The 17,056-nt window shown below is 40.9% G+C and overlaps 1 protein-coding gene across 2 annotated transcripts in view; it reads left to right on the top strand.

Annotated features, from left to right (window-relative positions):
* The first annotated feature begins 521 nt into the window (after positions 1–521).
* The window catches only part of LOC139386865 (cadherin 6), a 37,339-nt gene continuing 20,804 nt past the window's right edge, over positions 522–17,056 (top strand). Inside the window, exons 1-3 of one of the 2 annotated variants that reach the window (XM_071132723.1) lie at positions 537–681; positions 11,070–11,133; positions 16,144–16,492. In XM_071132723.1, coding sequence (XP_070988824.1) covers positions 16,259–16,492 — 234 coding nt within the window. In that variant the 5' untranslated portion in view covers positions 537–681; positions 11,070–11,133; positions 16,144–16,258. Of the gene's footprint in view, positions 682–11,069; positions 11,134–16,143; positions 16,493–17,056 lie in introns of both variants that reach the window. The other variant, XM_071132722.1, reaches the window with a different exon arrangement.

Here is a 17,056-nt window from a genome sequence, read left to right as displayed (position 1 = left end):
GCATCCTGCAGGTTTTCACAACCAACAACCTCTGTGAATGTGGATCAAGACAGCTTGATTTAGGGCAGGTGGAAAATAGTGTCCATTGTGGAATAGGCCTATGTGACATTTAATTGTCCAAACTCAGTGGTAACAGTTGTAGGCCTATGGCTATAGGCTGCATAAGGAACATTTGAAGGACACAAAAGTGTCTAGGTAGCCAAACCAAGGCAATAACAAATTTCATTATTGAAATGCTCTCATTGTCAAGGCATTGTCACAAACTATCGTTGTAGCTTTAATTGTTTCAGTGTTTGTTGAATATGCAATTCTTTTAAGATGCTAATTAGCTTTGAAAGGCAGGAGAACAATATTATCTTGTAAGAATGGCTCATGAGAAAAATGATGTGCCCCTGTTGCAAATCGCTTGGAAAAACCCCTCATAAATATTGGTGATAAATTAGTCATTTTCAACTCAGCCTGTCCCTTTAATCGTAAACCAGCGGCTGACACCCAATCAGGAGCAGCTAGAGTCCGACTCAACTTCTAGGCTGAGAGAGCAAGGGATGCTCATCATGAACTAAAGAGAGAGAAAGAGAGAGCAAGAGAAGGCAGGCACCAGTCCGCGTTCAGTGAGTCAGTTGCATGCAACGGATTCACACAGGCGCGCATTGATTGAGCTTTCAGCTACGTCAAACATTGGTAAGTGATGTTTTATTTAGCTGTATATGTTCAAATAGCGCTCATGAAAAAGTCGTTTTACAGCATTTAAAAACACACGCACTTTAAAGGGTTCCTTTTATTTTTATAGCTGAAGGATGATGTTCGATTTTGTGATAAATAGCTTATAACTTCATCAAAGTTGCTTTCATTGGATAATTCAATGTAGGGCGATCTCATGAATTCGTCATAGTCGGTCTCATCAGCCTACAACTTCATTTAAAGGAAATAATCAATGTTTTCTAGAAAATAATAATACACTTCCCGAATTGCTGGATTTGACATGTACCGGTAGCCTAGGCTGACTGCAATATGGTTGTGTGTGTAAAAAGCTGCATATTTTCATGTTCCCTGGATAGTATGTCATGATTCAATTAGAGGTCCTAAATTATAATTATAACTTAATTGAATTGACCCGGCTTAAAGTTTTACTGTTTGTTATTTTCAGAGTCTAGTGGCAGTCAAATCTTTAGCGGTAGTGTTGTTTGGCACTGTGTGGCTTAAGGTGTGTGTCACCGTTTCAATGCGACATGTCAGAGGATTGAATCAAGGCTACCCTGTAAACAACCCTTGTTTTTGAGATAAAAATTGATTATGAGGACCATGTTGTTTGTTGAATGGTCATGGAAGGTCTCGTGATATATTAGCCTACTGTAGGTTGCTGTTGATATTGACATTGTTATTGATAAAGCACTCATAGCCAACAGTGTACACTTTTTGTGTCTTATTAGAAATATTTGATGTGTAGGCCTATTGTTTTATTTATTGTTCAGACACTGGCACTCTATTGCTGTGGAGTGTACATGCACTCTAATGTGGATGTAGGTGCTACCCTAAATGCAAATCTACCCGTTAGTGCAGTGCTGAGGCAAGTCACCTGTATTTTACCATTCCCAGTTTGCTATGCCCATATGTGCAGAGCATGCCCCAGGAGTTTGTGAATGAGTAATTATGTCAAAAAAGAAAATACAGGCAAAGCATTGTCGTTTATTTTCCACAGCAACAAGTGTCTTCTATTTAACCCGTGTATTTCTGGTGGTTGTCACCTTTATAAAAAAAGATTGCAGTTTGGAAACTGCAGTAAAAGTGTAGAAACTGCAGTCGACTGTGGTATTTTGGACCCAGTAATTGCAGAATAACTGCAGTGTACTGCAGTTGAACTGCAGTTACACTGCAAATTACTGCAGAATAAAACAGTGTTATTTTGGACACCGTATTTGAAGCAGTTATACTGTACTCTGACTGCATATTTTTCGGGAGGGCAAATAGCGTTTTTAATGACTGAAAATGTAACCTTTTCATTGTATTAATTCTGTGTTAAAGGAGAATGGAAACACTAGGCTTTAGAACACCATTTAACTGTAACTGTAAATCACCACTTTGCCATTGTTGCATCCCAAAAATGTCTGAATCCCCAAATTGTCTGAAAGACCATGAACTCTGCGTGCATTAATGATTATTTTACAGCGGGTTGGTCAAAACAAGCATTGTGATTGGTTGAGACGCGTTCTACGCCAAACTAAAAAACATATTTAGCATAGGTAAGCCTATGATGCAAAAATGGGAATCTTGTTTTCTGTTCCATCTGACGATACTGTGTTAGCCATAGTTGGCTAGCTAGCAAGCAAGGGATAAGAGTGTTGCCAGCCAGCATGGCAATAGAACATTTAGAACAAACGACTGGGACTTCCGTTGATATAGAATAAAAAGACTTCACGACTGGGCCACATTTCTGGCAACCTAACCAATAGAAGGAACGGACATATTTATTCAGCCGGTCAAAATCATGAATCAGAATCATTTTTATGTTCCATCTGATGTAACTGTGTTTGAAATATTTGGCTAGCTAGCAAGCAAGGAATAAGAGCGTTGCCAGCCAGCATGGCAACGGAACATTTAGAAGGAACAACTGGGTCACGTCCATAGATATAGAACAAAAAGACTTCACAACTGGGTCGCGTCTCGGGCAAACTAATCCATACAATGAACGGACAGGTAAAACAACATGAAATGCAGCTAGTTTGCTGTCTTAACAGCTTCAGTTTGAAGTGATTGTGTTAGCTGTGTAGGTGGCTAGCTCCTCTGAACAGTGTCCTGACAACAGAGCACATTTTCTATGCCAATCACACATCATTAATGTATCCAAAACAGCTTAAACAAACGCAAATGCAGCTACTTTGCTGTTATTTTAGCTGCACTGTTTGACCTGACTGTGTTAGCCGTAGTTGGCTAGCTAGCAAGCAAGGAATAAGAGCACTGCCAGCCAGCATGGCAGCGAAACATTTAGAATGAACGACTGCGTTGCATCCATAGATATAGAACAAAAAGACGTCGTGTCTCGGGCAACCTAACCGACAGAATGAACGGCCAGCCGGCTTGGCTAGCAACCAAAGACGTGTCAGGACTAGGCCTATATTTTTGTTGAGGGATTAAATAGTTGCCTATGAATACATTTATCGAAATAACATGTTTTATTTCATTGGTAACCAGTTGTAGAAAAGCAATTGTACACTCAAAGTTGTGTGAAATTACTTTTTTAGCATGGCTGTGCTGATCTACAGTACTCGGCTTATGACCACAGCTAAAAAAGTTGTTTAGCACGCCCTCTCGTGTGCAATTGCTTTAAAATGTGCTGGTGTCAAACCATATATGAAAACATTATTAATATTTTGAAAGCTGAGAAACAGTCCTTTCGAAGGATATGACATACAATTGCACCACATCAATCAAATGGTAATCAACTTCTACTGACTTCCTGGTGCACAGGTGACATGTCAATAGTGTCATCCTCCACAGTCCACCAGTGTCCTACAGACAGAGAGAGAGAGTATTTTTTTTTAAACGTAGGCTGAATATACAGTATATAGGCCTAATAGTACATGACAATAATACACCATTGACAGTTACCAGGTAGACCAGGATGATTTAGGATAGTTACCAAACGGACTACCAGCCTGAGCTTTCAGAAATCATAGCTATAGCTAGTCAAAAGGATTAGGCTTCTGGCTTAGGCTACATTCATTCTTGCAATCAACACCCAGCAGGCTTACTAGTTTTTAGGAATCATAGATAAACAGATACCTAATGAGATATCTAGCTATGTAGCTCGTTACCTAGATAGCTAACTAATAATGATATGGATATCATACATTTTACTGGTAAAATAGCAATCCTGCAGGAGCCCCCTCTTGTGGCTGGCTAGCTAGCTAGCTAGCTAGCTACTGTAGAATCAGACACCAGCCAGTTAATTTGAGCTCTTAGCTCATACCAATGACAAATGCTCTTCAAATTAACAATATGATTTTTTAAACGTATAGTTGTCAAAGTTGACATTAACATAAAAAAGGCAAGACAATATCTAGATCTAGCTAGCTACTGTACCTTGCCTTTTTTTGGCTGACAGACTCATTTTATCAATTGGGAAAAATAAAAATGAACTGTATACAGTTTCTTACCTTAATATTGTTGTCCTGATCTCAATTGCAAAGCTGACAAAGTTGTGAGAACCCTTTCAGAGCCAGTAGAGGCAAGGCGCCTCCCGGTGGCAACATTCGCTTTCAGTCCCCAGACAAAACTAACAATTTGCTCAACCCTGTCAATGACGCGTTGGCGTCAGCCCTTTCTATGGCAATTCAAGTTGGCACTACCTATACCTCTAAAAAAAAAGTTGTTCAATATCAAAATTCCCAAAATGTAGAGGTTTCTATGTTATGTGCACATGTTTAGTGTTAGTGGATGGAATACATATCTTTGCTTAGCTTTACTTCCTAAAGTGCTTCCATTCCCCTTTAAAGACCAATTAGCCTGTTTTTGTGGTATTAATGAGTAAGGAAAAGTATTTGTTGTAAATCACAACTGATTATTTCCACACCTTCTTGGGTACATAATAGTGCATACTGTACCAAGAGAGGCAATGGGTGTAAAACAATTTCTCTGAATGTCAAAAGCCTGAAATACTGTTGGTGGATGATGATAATATTATCTTAGAAATGTCTGTTGTATGGATGTTGTAAATATCCCCAAAATTCGGAGTGTCTTCAGTATTCCCAGTACTCCCAGTTTCCCACTACCCAACCAGGTCACTGTGACCTTTGGAACAAACTGCTTTCCACTGATTAGCCTACTCCAGTAGAAGAGGATTGATTATCCTGCTGTCTTAAAACTTGATTAAGAGTGATGTGACCCTTCACTATAGGGAATTATGATTCATTTCTATGTCAACTATATGGGGTATTCCGATTGATTCTCATTTGGAAAATTCAAACAGCTTCTTTAATTGTGCCCTCATGTGGTCACAATGGAGCATGCACACAGGAAGGGATGTTCTTAAATGGGTATATTGATTCACATAGTGACGTTTTACACTCTCATGTGTCTCTCAAACATGTTTTCTATACTATATTCATCTAACATGTCTAAAAGTGTTATTGAGAGTGAGTGTGACTAGTATGTACCATCCACTGTATTCTCAGAAGACCTATTCTTTATTCATAACATATCATCCATCAGGAGTTTTATTTTACCATGACGTAATCGTAGTGCACTCACATTTGACAAACAGATCATTATCAAATTGAATTATATGGGGTCTGTATGTAAATGTACCTAGAGTTTGTAAATAGTTTTGAATGTAAATGTGCTTGTGTGCTCTGTCACCTCATTTGACAATGGGCCATTGTCCCGTGTGTTTGTCAAGCTAGCGAGGGGTTGGATTGAATTGACTAGCACAGGTATGTCATCAGTTACCTATACAGGTGTTTTTATAGATCAAACTCCTGACATTTTGGATCACACCACAAATATTGGTCTTCTGAGAGTACAATGCACTATATCTAAGCCATTGAATAGCATAGGCAGAGTACAATGAATTGCAGAATTGATATCCTCAAATTAACAATTAATTTTGGCAAGCAATCTGTTCTCCTGTCTGGAGCATAGTATTACATTGTCTTTTGAAGACAACTTATGCCCCTTTTCAAAAAATGTCTTGCACTGTTTGACAGCCATGGCAATTATAGATTATAGAGGGAGCCTCATTTGCAGTCAGCAGGTCTATAACAAGGCCTAATGTTGTCATTCAATCTCTCTCTGTTTTTTAACGCTACTATACCTGGAATAACAAGGAAAAATTGCCTAAATAACAATTTACATTCACATACTGCTATTAGCCCATACAAATGCATTGAATAACAGATAGTCCCCCACTCCCCAATCAAAATGAAGTTTGTTCTGAAATGTCTGTCCTATATCAGAGAGATATAAGAAAGATCAGGAAACATTAGTATTTCTTTGTATATTTGTATTTAGCCCCTTATTTTTTGGCATCTAAACAGTCTCCATATATACTTCCATACATTTTTTCAACTGGTACCGGGGGGACCTTCAAACGAGTCTTGTGAGGCAAAACAACCGACATGTACGTGTTCGTGAGAGTCTCATCGTTCCAAAGACGGGTCATAGTAGTGTGTAGGCCAAACCGCTCGGGACGCTACAGACGATTCTGTGAGAAGACCGATTTTCGGGGCATCTCATGGTCTGACAAACACCTCTGTAGATTTTTCACCTTTCCCCGCAGAAGCGGAAGTGTTGCAGTACATAGGCATATGTGGTGGATTGAGACGCATCCAATGCAAAAAAAACTGATATCTCTAGTTTAAATGAGACCTTAGGTTAATGGGCTGGAAAATTACTGTACAAACTACTGTACATTTAACACCTCAAAATGTAATAGTCTGCAAAGATCAGTGAAGGCAAGGGAATTGAAGTATTATTCTGATGATGTCCTAGCAGCTATGAAAACAGACCCATCGATTTGTTGTTGTTGATTGAGAAAGTTGCAACCTCTAGTACAAGTGTTATTTGTTATTTATCAGGCTTTATCTTGTATCATTGGAGGATTGGCTGTAAATGCGAGTTTGGGGTGTGAAAAAGAGAGAGCTCTCTCCCCCCACCCAGAGGCTAACACACACCCTGGTGTGACACCCACACACATTCTCTTCTTTCCATTATAAATACTAGCTTTATTGGTTTGTTTAATTCTCAAGCTTTGTCAAGCTTAATTGAATTGATTTGAAAAGAGGGCATTGATGTGCAGTAGGAAAGCTAGTTTAAAACAGAATTGCTAATAGCACCAGTCGCTCTATTAACAAGCGTGGAAAATAATGAGAATATGTTGGTAGATATGAAAGGCAACTTTTAATGTTTTCCTTTGTGCTGTATATGGTTTTACCCTTGTATCATTCAGCTGTATTTTGTAAGCTGACGCATTACTAGTAGGCCTATTTGTTTTCAGTATCTAATGATGTCATGCTCAAAGGTTGCTCTCCTATTGACCATTTGATGATATTAGGATCTCCATACTATTAACATCAAGCAGTTTATTGACCAAGCCTGTGGCGTAACTCAAGATCACCAGTGCTTCTTCCACATCTTGAACATGATGACACATATTGACCTCTGAGGGTCATCCAGTGCTTGACCCTGCTCTCCTCCCACTGCACTGCTCTCTGCCAAGGTGATTTGGCTGAATGCTGCTCCCTCTGACGTGTGGGTGTTTAATGTGTGGGAACATGGAACAGGGAGTATTTCACATTTTAGACGTGAAATATGAAATGAGGACAGTAGGAGAGGACAGTAGGAGTCAGTTGAAAATGGACAGTGTATTTGGCCATTATAATTATAATTATGTTATACTGAACAAAAATAGAAACGCAACATGTAAAGTGGTTGGTGCTATGTTTCATGGGCTGAAATAAAATATCCCAGAAACTTTCCATATGCATAAAAAGCTCATTTCTCTATGGGATTGTGCACAAATGTGTTTACATCCCTGTTAGTGAGCATTTCTCCTTTGCCAAGATAATCCATCCACCTGACAGGTGTGGCATATCAAGAAGCTGACTTAACAGCATGATCAGTACACTGGTGCACCTTGTGCTGGGGACAATAAAAGACAACTGAAAAATGTGCAGTTCTGAAACACAACACAATGCCACAAATGTCTCAAGTTTTGAGGGAGCGTGCAATTGGCATGCTGACCGCAGGAATGTCCACCAGAGCTGTTTCCAGAGAATTGCATATTCATTTGTCTACCATATGCCGCCTCCAATGTCATTTTGGAGAATTTGGCAGTATGTCCAACCAGCCTAACCACTCCAGCCCAGGACCTCCACATCTGGCTTCTTCACCTGAGGGATCGGCTGAGACCAGTCACCCGGACAGCTGATGAAACTGTGGGTTTGCACAACCGAATAATTTATGTACAAACTGGGAAGATAATCAACGTGCCTGTCATCCTCACCAGGGTCTTGGCCTGTCTGCAGTTCTGCATCAACCGACGTCAGTGGGCAAATGCTCACCTTCGCTGGAGAAGTGTGCTGTTCACGGATGAATCAGTGTCATGATTCCTTTATGGTTAATTATCTGAGGTGCAAGAAGACCATAGAACAAGGCCAGGTATAGACTAATGACTAGACGAGCTGGTCAGATCCTGAACTGCATTATGGCTAAAAAGGGAGAGAAATACAATCAATTCTGCCCTACAGCCGCTGTCATATGTGGGATGTAGGCTAATGACTAATTGTCTTCTCTCTCTCTCTCTCTCTCTCTCTCACACATAAAGAGTAGCTCCATCAGACGCTGGCACATTTGCATTGTAATAGTGAGCCAGCCACATTCCAGTGCTTGGACACAATGGTGGAGAGAAAGCTCTGACCTGAACACTCCTGCTAGGTCTTTGCACAAGCAGACCATAAAGCTGCCGTTCTCACGCTTTCTCCTCCTCCAAGGAGGAATCCCAATCAACCACCCACAATACAAACACGCTATGAGACACTGGCTTACACAGGCAGCCCCATTGACGAAGACGCCATAAATGAAAGACCCACACAGTTTAATGGGTTGTCATCTTCTTTAGTATCCAACACCTAAAGCAATGAACCAGGCATGGATCATTGAGGATCCAAAACAGCTTTGGGGGTTCTAAACAGCACAAACACACACACACGTATTAATCTGGAAAACTGTTCGCTGACATCTTTCAAGTTTGCGGAATTTATTTATACTTAAAATGCAATCACGTCAGAAGAGCTTCTGTAGGTATGGAACTGACATGCGTCCAGCCATTTGAAGACAATTCTGGAAACAGGGCAATACAGGACAGATAGATACTGAATCGGATGTGGCACAACGTAACGTACATTGCCTCCAAATCACATTATGCCCCTCTTCCGGTTACGTAATTAAGAGGTCCCATCTGGTATGAGCGCGCCAGCGACGCTCCCTGACAGTAATTGTGTTGGTGCACATGTCAGTCCCATTCAGGGGACTCAACATCTATTATCTCTTCCTGTTAAGATTAGTGCACAAATGTTGCTGGGGAGATTATAGCTGGAGTGGAGGGGGGGACTGGGACCCTTGTAATTGAAGGGAGAGGAGAGGAGAGGAGAGGAGAGGAGAGGAGAGGAGAGGAGAGGAGAGGAGAGGAGAGGAGAGGAGAGGAGAGGAGAGGGATTACCATTCATGTTGTGTGACAGTCTTTTCTACTCAAAGAATTGGCACTATAATGGTTGTACAAGCTCAAATCAGACTGGTCAATGCAAATGTAGTATGCATGTTTTCAAGTCATTGTTTTGTAAGATCGTACAGATTGAATAAGATATGTCAAATTATCATTCATCAGTTGATTTCACACATTGTTTTGTTTTCAATGGTACAAAACAAAGAAAGAACAGATGTTACTTGAAATTAGATCTTTATCACCTAGAGCATACAAGTCAAAGAGTGTTGCAAACAGAGCCAAGCAAGGTGATAGATACTAGGGCATCTTGAATTCCCCCTCCCCCCCTCCTAAACAGACAGATCAATAGGTATTGACGGCCCATTGGTCCCTGGGGAATGACAGTGAACTGTTTGGCTGCCTATCACTCTGGGTGGTGGCAACCTGATAGCAGGCCCCCTCCTAACATTCACCACTTAAACGCAATTTACCTTCCAGACTTGCCCTTTTTGGGGAGAGAGTTGAAAACTGTAGTATAGATACAGAAAAAACATGCACTGGGGTACTTGTAGTGTTCTTATAAATGCAAAATGTTGAGTTTATTATTTTATATCAGCCTCTGCTGCTTTAATATACCAAACACATACATTTTTGTAATACAGTACATGGAACCATACTAAAACTGTTCCAAAGTTAAAGTCAACAGGTGATAGTTCCACCTCCATGCCTTATTCATTAGAAGTCTGAAGACAGCGTGTATGTGTCTGTGACACAGGCAGGCATTAGGTGCCTTTATGAGGCTGCTCTGCCCTGTTGTTGTAGCAGGTCTTGTACCTGTCGACCGCCTTCTCTCTCTCCCTCCTCACACGGAAGCAGCCCAGGGCTGACATTCTCCTTTCTTCACCTCTAATTGCTCCTATGGGACTCATCAGGCCCGCTGAGGCTAAGGCTGAGGCTGTCTGCAGGGAGGCCCCCACTACTCTTCAACACCCTAAAGACGTCCTTTTGCTTCCCAGCTGAAACAGTTTGGAAGAGTTTGTGCATATATTATGATGACATTTTGTGAAGTTTTTGTTTGTTTTGGACTTCGGTAAGGGTTTTTTCGGTTGTTCGGGCACACAAACATGTTTCTTAAGGTAAGCTGAAGTTGGTAAGTAGGGATTCTTCAGTAAAGTCTTTATTGTCATTCAACGAGAGACGACTCGTTTTCATACACATTTAGTCATTTAGAAATACTGCACCAAACACCCTCGACAAAAACGTCAAAATGAATGACCGATTTATTGAGTTATTATAGATTAATTATTTTGAGGATGTGACTATTTTGAGGATGTGGATACTAACTACGGTGTCACAAAATGGACAAACAGTACTATTGCTGATTTTTTCCCAGTTTTTTTCAGCGAAGGTCTATTAAGGCAGTATGAGAGCACTAATTCGGTTTGGCTAGCCGCTAGCCGAACTGTAGCATGCTGACGCCTTAAAGTACAGCCCTCCCTCTGCCATGAAATGCAAGGCTTTAAAGGCAGCAGAGTGAGAGAATGAGTGTCGTGTCACCTGAAGGTCATGCTAGATGGTCTAGTAAATTGGTTTGTGTTGTAATGTCATGAGATGGCTTGTTGTCCAAAATGGAAGATAGATTTTTTTTTTTTTTGTATTATGGATTTAACAAAAATCTTCTTGGTAATGTACAGTATATAGGCTGCATTTGGATCGATATTGTATGTATCAAATTCAAATTCAGAGTACAGAATGATTATCCAACTTAATGTTTAATTATTTAGCAGCCATTGGTTGGTTTCAACGTGTTATTTTAATGTACTGAGGTAGGCTACAGTGAATCTTAACCATTGCCTTGTTCGTTCATCTCTAGGGCTGTGGTGGTCACGAAGTTTCGTCAGCCGGTGATTGTCAAGCAAATAACTGTCGGTCTCACGGTAATTTACCGTTAATTAACATAAACACATTTAGCATCTTCTGGCTTCCCCACACTGATGCAGACCTTTGGAACATCTACATTTTAAAAAGTCTAACAAATCCATGTAATATAGCCTACAACTTCACAATAAATCCATTATTTATTTTAGACAGGTCTAAACAAGCATGATATGAAGACAATGTAGTCTATTTCAGAACAGAACAGCATACTCTGAGTTGTCTTTATGTTAGGTCCTGGGGTGGCTATGCCAAATGGCTGTGCGCTACACTAGTTCATTTAGCATACAAGATTTGCTTGGAATTCCGTGGCATTTTTTTATAGTATGAAGAATACAATTGAACAAAGCTCAATAAACTATAAATAAGTGCGCTCTTCTGTGTTGAGCGGTTAACAAAGAAATAGGTCTTAACTTTAGTTGTTCTACAAACATTGGGCTATATGTTTTGATTTTTATACATTTTAAGCCTGCATGGTGCGACTCTAATGATGATTTGAAAAAATGCGCTTGAAAGGCATGAGCTCTGCTTAGTTTTTTTGCGCAGGCTGTACACACATCATTAATCTCTCATTCACAATTTGACAAGCACATGATAATGCCTCAAATTTCATCCCCTTTGTGGCTGTAATGAACCCTAAAAAAAATCCATGCAGTGCACTCCGAAACACTCAGGTTTTTCTCACAGTCTACAAGTGAAGACAGACACATCGGGGACGCAACTGCGCACGTACTTATCCAATTCCGAGGTGCATATTGAAGATATTGGAAGAACTGTCCACTGTCCAACAAGATGAGTAGGCCTAAGGAACAACAAAAGCACTAGCCTATGTCAATCTACTGTCACCTGTAGTATTTATTTTTTATTTTTCAATTGAACCTTTATTTAACGAGGCAAGTCAGTTAAGAACAAATTCTTATTTACAATGACAGCCTATAGTACAAAGGTCAACCTATTCTATTCTGTGCAAGAAATAAATGTTTCAAATGTAGTCTGGGACAGTTGTGGGATGCACTAGATCCCAAATGAATACAACCACAAGCATAAAAAAATATATGTTTTACACAATGTGGCTGACTCAACAGATCAGAATTTAAAATGTTGATAAACTATTAGGCTTTTTATTCACGTTCTAAGTGCAGCAATGCGCACATGGCATGTTCTGTTAGCGGGAAAACACCATTATCAAAAGTGACCGCAAATGTGATTATGCATTTAATGCTTTTTTATGGGGCATTTATCTTCCCCAAACTTGAAACTCACACGCTGCGTATGTATGCCAGTTAGGCTCTAAACCCCTGGTAAAGCAGATTAATGTGCTTAATTTTAAGATGTTATTTGGCAACTTTAGTTGTGATACACACCGTATCAAAACATATAGGCCTATGGGCTAGGCTACATGAGGTGTGCGACTATGATTAGAAAAAGTCGGGGAAAAAGGTTGTTTCTTATGCTGGGCATCATTTACAATTGATAATATATAACATATATTAATAATAATATATAAGTGATAGGCTAATATTGTCACCCATCAGACTATTCTAAATTTAATCTTGTCTTTACATATACTAAGTCAAATATTTGTGAAATTTGTTTTGATTTAGAATGGACCATTATCATGAACTTGTCTCAAAACAGGGGTAGCGGGAAAAATACACCTATGCACTTAAATAGCCAATGGAGGATGCTTTTCCCATGATTCATTTGCATTCCAGCAAGGTAGGCTATACTCCTGTTGTAAAGATAAGCAATGTGCTTAATATTAGGAAAGTTGAGAAATACAGTGCCTTGCGAAAGTATTCGCCCCCCTTGAACTTTGCGACCTTTTGCCACATTTCAGGCTTCAAACATAAAGATATAAAACTGTATTTTTTTGTGAAGAACCAACAACAAGTGAGACACAATCATGAAGTGGAACGACATTTATTGGATATTTCAAACTTTTTTAACAAATCAAAAACTGAAAAATTGGGCGTGCAAAATTATTCAGCCCCCTTAAGTTAATACTTTGTAGCGCCACCTTTTGCTGCGATTACAGCTGTAAGTCGCTTGGGGTATGTCTCTATCAGTTTTGCACATCGAGAGACTGACATTTTTTCCCATTCCTCCTTGCAAAACAGCTCGAGCTCAGTGAGGTTGGATGGAGAGCATTTGTGAACAGCAGTTTTCAGTTCTTTCCACAGATTCTCGATTGGAATCAGGTTCTGGACTTTGACTTTGCCATTCTAACACCTGGATATGTTTATTTTTTAACCATTCCATTTTAGATTTTGCTTTATGATTTGGATCATCGTCTTGTTGGAAGACAAATCTCCGTCCCAGTCTCAGGTCTTTTGCAGACTCCATCAGGTTCTTCCAGATTGGTCCTGTATTTGGCTCCATCCATCTTCCCATCAATTTTAACCATCTTCCCTGTCCCTGCTGAAGAAAAGAAGGCCCAAACCATGATGCTGCCACCACCATGTTTGACAGTGGGTATGGTGTGTTCAGGGTGATGAGCTGTGTTGCTTTTACGCCAAACATAACGTTTTGCATTGTTGCCAAAAAGTTCAATTTTGGTTTCATCTCACTAGAGCACCTTCTTCCACATGTTTGGTGTGTCTCCCAGGAGGCTTGTGGAAAACTTTAAACTACACTTTTTATGGATATCTTTAAGAAATGGCTTTCTTCTTGCCACTCTTCCATAAAGGCCAGATTTGTGCAATATACGACTGATTGTTGTCCTATGGACAGAGTCTCCCACCTCAGCTGTAGATCTCTGCAGTTCATCCAGAGTGATCATGGGCCTCTTGGCTGCATCTCTGATCAGTCTTCTCCTTGTATGAGCTGAAAGTTTAGAGGGACTGCCAGGTCTTGGTAGATATGCAGTGGTCTGAATCTCCTTCCATTTCAATATTATCGCTTGCACAGTGCTCCTTGGGATGTTTAAAGCTTGGGAAATATTTTTGTATCCAAATCCGGCTTTAAACTTCTTCACAACAGTATCTCGGACCTGCCTGGTGTGTTCCTTGTTCTTCATGATGCTCTCTGCGCTTTTAACGGACCTCTGAGACTATCACAGTGCAGGTGCATTTATACGGAGACTTGATTACACACAGGTGGATTGTATTTATCATCATTAGTCATTTAGGTCAACATTGGATCATTCAGAGATCCTCACTGAACTTCTGGAGAGAGTTTGCTGCACTGAAAGTAAAGGGGCTGAATAATTTTGCACGCCCAATTTTTCAGTTTTTGATTTGTTAAAAAAGTTTGAAATATCCAATAAATGTCGTTCCACTTCATGATTGTGTCCCACTTGTTGTTGATTCTTCACAAAAAAAGACAGTTTTATATCTTTATGTTTGAAGCCTGAAATGTGGCAAAAGGTCGCAAAGTTCAAGGGGGCCGAATACTTTCGCAAGGCACTGTAAATATAGTAGGCCTAGCCTACAGAAAGCTGATGGGACCCTCCTCTTTTTAGTAGCTCATGGGCTCTCATGAAGTGTTTGACTCGATTTTTGATTACATTTGCATTGATGTCAGAGTAACTGGAGGGACAGTAGAGTGCTGAGTACCAGGCAGTTAGTAAGTTTGGTAGGCTACTAATGATCATGAGCAGCATCAGAGTTTGGAGAAGCCTAGTTACCGTGACTAAACGGTCACGTGGAATTTGACTGCCTTCATGACTCGTGACCGCCGGTGTGGCGGTAATACGATCACCGCAACAGCCCTATTCATCTCACACATGTTGGTATTCAGTCTGCACTACATGAACCCCAGTCTCTCAGCAGGACCTGTGAATAAATTAGCAAACATTTTGTAGTGGGAATGGATGGGAAGCTGTCTGTGTTCTCTGACATAGTATGTAACAAAACCACTCTAGATCCAGGTGACTTCCCCCAGCAAGACTCTGTCAGGGGATTTAACAGGTCACAGAGCTGAGGGAAATGGCTCCCGGCTAGGCTGGGGCCTTGACTAATGTGTTTCACTAGGCTAGCCCCCATTCTGCTCTGCTGCCTTCTAGGGAAGCCTCACTTCCACACTGATATACACAGGGATTAGTCCCATCAACTAAAAATATAGAAGAGGCAAAGAGCCCCCAGCCCCCTGTGTTCCTTTTAACCTGACTGATTCTGACAGCAAATCAATACGCTTTGGTATCTGTTACCTTATTCAATTAGTCCATTTCATAAAGCAGGCATAATGGCCCTAATGGAGGACATGTTGAGAGGTCAGATGGCAGCAGTAGAAAAACAACGGCGTGATTGCAGGAGTCAATTCGCCCATCGTAATTATGTCTTTTAACTGATTCATGGCCCCTGTATCCGTCCCTCTCACCATCAGTGAAGCAGTATTGACCCTTAGCTTTCTATGCTGATGAGTAGATACACATGCACTTAATGTCAGCACAGATGCTGTAAATTGCAAATTGTAGAGGGGGGAGAGAAATGCAGAAAATACATGTGCACTACCCCTCCCCTTTCCACTGCAATCACATTGGCAATTTCCTTGATAAGTAGTAAAGGGGCCGAGGCATGGCTTGTTGTGTGAAGCAGGGAAGCTGGTGATTGCTGGAAATTACGTGGTGGCCTGATGCTTCTGTCTGTGTGTGGTTTATACATCATCTGGTCAGGACATGCATGGCATGTGATTAGGCTGTATATTGTAAGAGACTGAGAGTATTCTAGATGGGGAAAGGGGTATTGCCGTAAGTGAGCAAATTGCTCTGTAAGTTTTGTGCTCTCTAAAATAGAGCAGTTGATGTGGATTTGAACTATTGATCGATTGATTGGTGTTTTAAGTGCAAATCCTTTTTTAGCCTTTTTTTAGTTAAAGGCTAATTGAACACCAACATTTTTCTTCCTTTTATCTAAATGAAGATAAATTAAGGTTGATAGCATGTCATTATTCAATTGTCTGTCTGTTTTTGTGTATTGTTTGTTTTATCTGTATTCAGATCATCATACACATTACTTTTCAAAAAAGATGAAATGTGTCCCTCTAATCGTTCCTCCTCTTCCCCCTGACAGGTTCCAACACAGCCATCAAGGAATAGGACAATGAGGGTGAAGCCCAGCTCCCTTATAGGATGTAAATATCAGGGCAGATAGAGGCTTGGCTTTTTGTGCAAACACCAGTTCCACTATGAGGACTTGCTTGCTGGTCCTGCTATGGGCGTCCCTGTCCCTCTACGTGGATAACATGTCTATTACCAGAAGGATTGTGGTGGAGATGGGAGAGATGGAAGGAGAGAAGGAGGAGGACAGAGATGGAGGAAAGGGAGAGAAGCTACTGAAGCGTTTCAAACGAGGATGGATGTGGAACCAGTTCTTTCTACAAGAGGAGTACACTGGGAGTGACAAGCAGTACATTGGCAAGGTATATCCTTTTGTCTTATTGCAGCCGTGCACTTCTGAAAGAGCAGTGTGGGGAAAACCCCACTCTGCTATTGTGGAATTCTGGCCTTGACACAATGACAATATAAATATTGAGAAATCTCCCAGAGCATCAAATGTCAATGTCACTGGCTAGTGGGACCACATCATATCCCCCCACCAGGATTGGGTTTTTCTGATGTAACACAACAGCATACATTGCATGTTTTAGAGGCTGGAGAGAGGAGAGCTGCTGAAGCTACTGAGGCCCTGTACCCTGTAGTACCCTGTAACTCTCCAGGCTCTCACAGCAAGACCCGGCTTCACAGAGAAGCAGGGAGATAATCAAAGATTGAGAGAAAAAGGGCAAAGAGAGAGGGTTGGGAGTGGGGTGGGGGGGGGGGGGGGTAGAGGCAGAGGGAGAGGGTTGGGGGGGGGGGGGGTAGAGGCAGAGAATGGCATTCTGGAGCCACCACCATCAGTCTTGCATGAGGTTACTCTGTCTAGCCCTGGGGAGTGGAGCAGCGCTGTGCAGTGGATTATTTCCATATGCCTTGTAGAAAATAAT

The sequence above is a fragment of the Oncorhynchus clarkii genome, chromosome 28 (genome assembly GCF_045791955.1).
Source record: "Oncorhynchus clarkii lewisi isolate Uvic-CL-2024 chromosome 28, UVic_Ocla_1.0, whole genome shotgun sequence".
Classification (NCBI taxonomy): Eukaryota; Metazoa; Chordata; class Actinopteri; order Salmoniformes; family Salmonidae; genus Oncorhynchus; species Oncorhynchus clarkii.
Note: the sequence above shows the minus strand (reverse complement) of the source record. Positions and strands in the feature narration are given on the sequence as shown.